At 34.9% G+C, this 3,700-nt stretch overlaps 1 protein-coding gene across 1 annotated transcript in view; it reads left to right on the forward strand.

The window, feature by feature from the left end:
- The window catches only part of LOC106869382 (cleavage stimulation factor subunit 3), a 145,620-nt gene that overhangs the window by 20,434 nt on the left and 121,486 nt on the right, over positions 1 to 3,700 (forward strand). The window contains exon 2 of the mRNA XM_052973227.1: positions 575 to 676. Within this exon, the coding sequence (XP_052829187.1) occupies positions 575 to 676 (102 nt within the window). The remainder of the gene's footprint in view (positions 1 to 574; positions 677 to 3,700) is intronic.

The following is a 3,700-nucleotide window of genomic DNA, read 5'->3' on the forward strand; positions in this document are numbered from 1 at the left end:
ATATATATATATATATATGTGTGTGTGTGTGTGTGTGTACATGCACATATATATTTGTGTTAAGGCATTTGATGTAAAAGCCATATCAAAGCTGCTGACACTGAAGTATGATACAGTTTTTGGGTTATCAAATCCTGTCAAATCATCAACCCCATTCCAGCATAGAGCATGGATGTTAAATGATGGTGATGTTCGCACACACAAGCATATGTGTATATGTATTTGTATGTTTGTGTGTGTATGTGCACATGTCTGCATGGATAAATATGTATCTATATATGTATATACACACACTCATGCACATACGTAAAAATTGTCATACATTGTAAAATGATTTTCTTTTGTTTCAAAATATGTATGAAAAATTAATTATATTTTTATTGTTAAAAAAGTTATTAGCAAAAATGAACATCATTAGGATTTATTTTCATATATCTGTATGTACACCTTTGGAAAATATTGCATATACTTGTTGCAAAATAGTTGTTAGGGTTTTTTTTCTTTTTTATATATACTGTTTGATGTGTTTTATTATTTTGGAATTGACTTATTTAAATGTTGTTTTCTACTTTAGGAAATAGGTTACATACCCGATAAAGTAAAGAAAGCTGAGAAAAGAATTTCTGCATACCCCTATGATACTGAGGCATGGAGTGTTCTAATCAGAGATGCCCAGGTAAGTCTCTTTCTACAAATTAAACTTTCTTTGCTCTCTTTATTTTCTGTTTTATTGAATTAACTGTTTACATAATCTGATTTTCTCATTTTTTAAATACCGTGCTATTAATGTTGTTGCACTGTGTATATAAAAAATTGTTTATTATTGTAAATATATTGATGATTGATTTATCAGCATCATTCTAATTTCTATTTTTCCATACTTGCATAAGCAATTAATATTTCTTTCATGGCTAGACATATTTTCACTGAAGGTCAGAAGTAAATGATACTGCTCCTCTGACAGTGATGCTCATTTACAACTATCATCTGATGTCAAGACTGTGAGACAAACACATTCATGCTTTTAGTTTCTGTCTACCAAATCAATAGGTGTTGTAATTTGATACTCTTTCTGGTTTCTGTTAAATTAGTTGTGTTGCCACTCATTGGTTGTAACTTGTATATTCAGATGTGTACATGAATACCAATGAACTGATACCTAATTAATTATAGGTTGCTGTGTGGTTAAGAGGTTACTTCTCAGCCGTTGTGTTCAGTCCCTCTGTGTGGCACTGTGGGCAAGTGTCTTTTACCAGCTTCAGGCCAATCAAAGCCTTGTGAGTGAATTTGATAGATGGAGACTGAAAGAATACCATTTGTGTGTATGTGTGTGTGTGTGTGTTAGTCTCATCTTGACATCATGTAATATATGTAAATGAGTCACCCTTTTGCAAGCCATGACCTTTGTTTCTAATTTTTTTAAAAACCTATTTGACTATGGGAAATATTGCCTTGCTTGGAAACAGGTGAAGGTTGTAACTGGAAGGGCCATAGAAAATTTACCTCAAGAATTTTGTCCAACCCACATGAGCATAGAAATATGGATGTTAAAACAATGATGATTATAAACAATGGAAGGTTATTGAACCTACCTCAAATTCATGCCATCCCTATATGAGGTCTGTGAGATTGTACCAGATCTATTTGTACCTCATACACTCTACCATTACCCATTCTGTACAACCAGTCATCAGTTTCTCTTTTATTCAAGCCATGTAGCCTTGGGTGAACAAACACATCATAGTGTAGTGAGGACTCTTTAGTTTTATGGGGTTCCAGGCAACTGGCAAACAGGTGAAAACAGTGTAGGGGTTGTAGGACCATTTAGTCTTGTTAAAGACCTGACAACCTATCTATTGCTAGTGCCATGATAAAATGTGCCCCATATATTGTTTAAAGTGATTAGTGTTAGGAACAGTATCTAACCATAGAAACTAAGCCAAAAGTGAAACATGTGAGACCCGATCCTCTGATTTTTCCAGACAGTAACTCTGAATAAGAACTAACTTGGATTGAAATGACCCATCCAATCTGTGCCAGCAAGGAAAGTAGCTGTAAAATAATGATGAGAACCTACTGTCTTGTGAGTTGGGAGGCATCCCAAGTCTATGTTTAGAACCAGATGCTGAACACTAGAGAATCTTGACTAAAAAGTAAAGAACTGATTTAATTAAAGTCTAATTCACCTCTTAAGTCAATGTTGCTGACTAGCTGCTCATTTCTTCACAATTTTGGTTGGAATTGTGTTGTACCTGAGTTAACTTTCTATTCTTGGGGAATAGATTTAGATACTTTCAACATTTTGATGTAAGATATCTCAAATCTTAAACATATCAGATATTCTGAGTTTTGTAGAAGTATGCAGCAAGTTTTGTGCAGATTATCATGTCTGTTTCCTATGCATTGATAGTAGATAATTGAGAATGAATCAAACATGATTTACTTATGCATCTTTGTTCTATATTGACATTTTCAATATGACTGTCATTAAGTTGTCTCTTATATTGTCCCCAAGACACCGGATGAAAGCTGGAGGGTATATCATCCGAAACGTGTTAACAACAAACAAGATGAGGACAAATATCCGTCAAATGTAAAATAATGTACATAATTCCTCATCTCTTAAATATAGAACTGTGTGTCAGACAACTTCGTCCAATTCTTAGACTTATTCTGTCCTTGAATGCCATTTACTACAAAGATTAGCAATATATACCAAAGCCTAAATGCAAATTTCTCTATTAGATTCTTAAGGTCTTAAAAATGTTTGTTTAGTTAAAGGCATAGTATTTAGAACTAATCATCATCGCAGTCAATTACATGAGCAAATATGTGGTACTATTCTTCATGGGTAGATAAATCATGAAAACTGACACTTTTACAATGAAACAGCTGTTGCTGATATGAACTCCTGACTCTCGCTTATCTGGATGTTTTGTGTCCATTTTTTGTATCACCTAACTGTCTGGATGTTTTGCGTTCTTGTCCCATTTTGTATTTATATATATATATATATATATATATATAGTGGCGTACATACACTTTGGTCTCTTATATGTAAGTATATATCTAAATTTTGTATGACTCTTTCACGCTTACTTCGTTCATTCCACTCTTCGTTCTTTTGTTCCCCATCTCTTGTATTTCCTTGCCTTCTCTCCATGCTCACTTTCCCTCCACTTTTCACTTCATTGTGTCCGTCATTTTTTCTCGCCCCTCCTTATTTCTTCTGTCCCGCTACCTCTCTCTCTTCTCTCCCCGCGTGACCGGTATTCGGTCAAGCCTGACCTTTCTTTCTTGGTTCGGCCATCGTCCGTGCAACATCTATATTCTTCCCTGTGCCCGTCAAATCTTATATCCCTGCTGTAAGGCTTTACTTCCACACACACCAGCTTAATTTAATTCGACCTTAGTTGAAAGACACCTGTTGTTATGTCCTGTTATTTATATTTGTATAACATTCTCCATTTTTTTCTGTCCTTGTTTTCATATACATTCGCTGCTTTCTTCCAAGGAATCAAATGCTCTTAGCTTAGTTTTTCCTTGGGGCTGGCCAGATTGGAGCAATCTCGAGTATAACCAGCCGAAATTGCAAAGATAATCTGGAACTCGGCTGAGGAAAGAAAACTCCAAATGACCCGTCCTTGTTTTATTTGTATCGTCTACCTGGATGTTTTGTTGTCCCTTTTTTGTATCGCCT

The sequence above is a fragment of the Octopus bimaculoides genome, chromosome 15 (genome assembly GCF_001194135.2).
Source record: "Octopus bimaculoides isolate UCB-OBI-ISO-001 chromosome 15, ASM119413v2, whole genome shotgun sequence".
Classification (NCBI taxonomy): domain Eukaryota; kingdom Metazoa; phylum Mollusca; class Cephalopoda; order Octopoda; family Octopodidae; genus Octopus; species Octopus bimaculoides.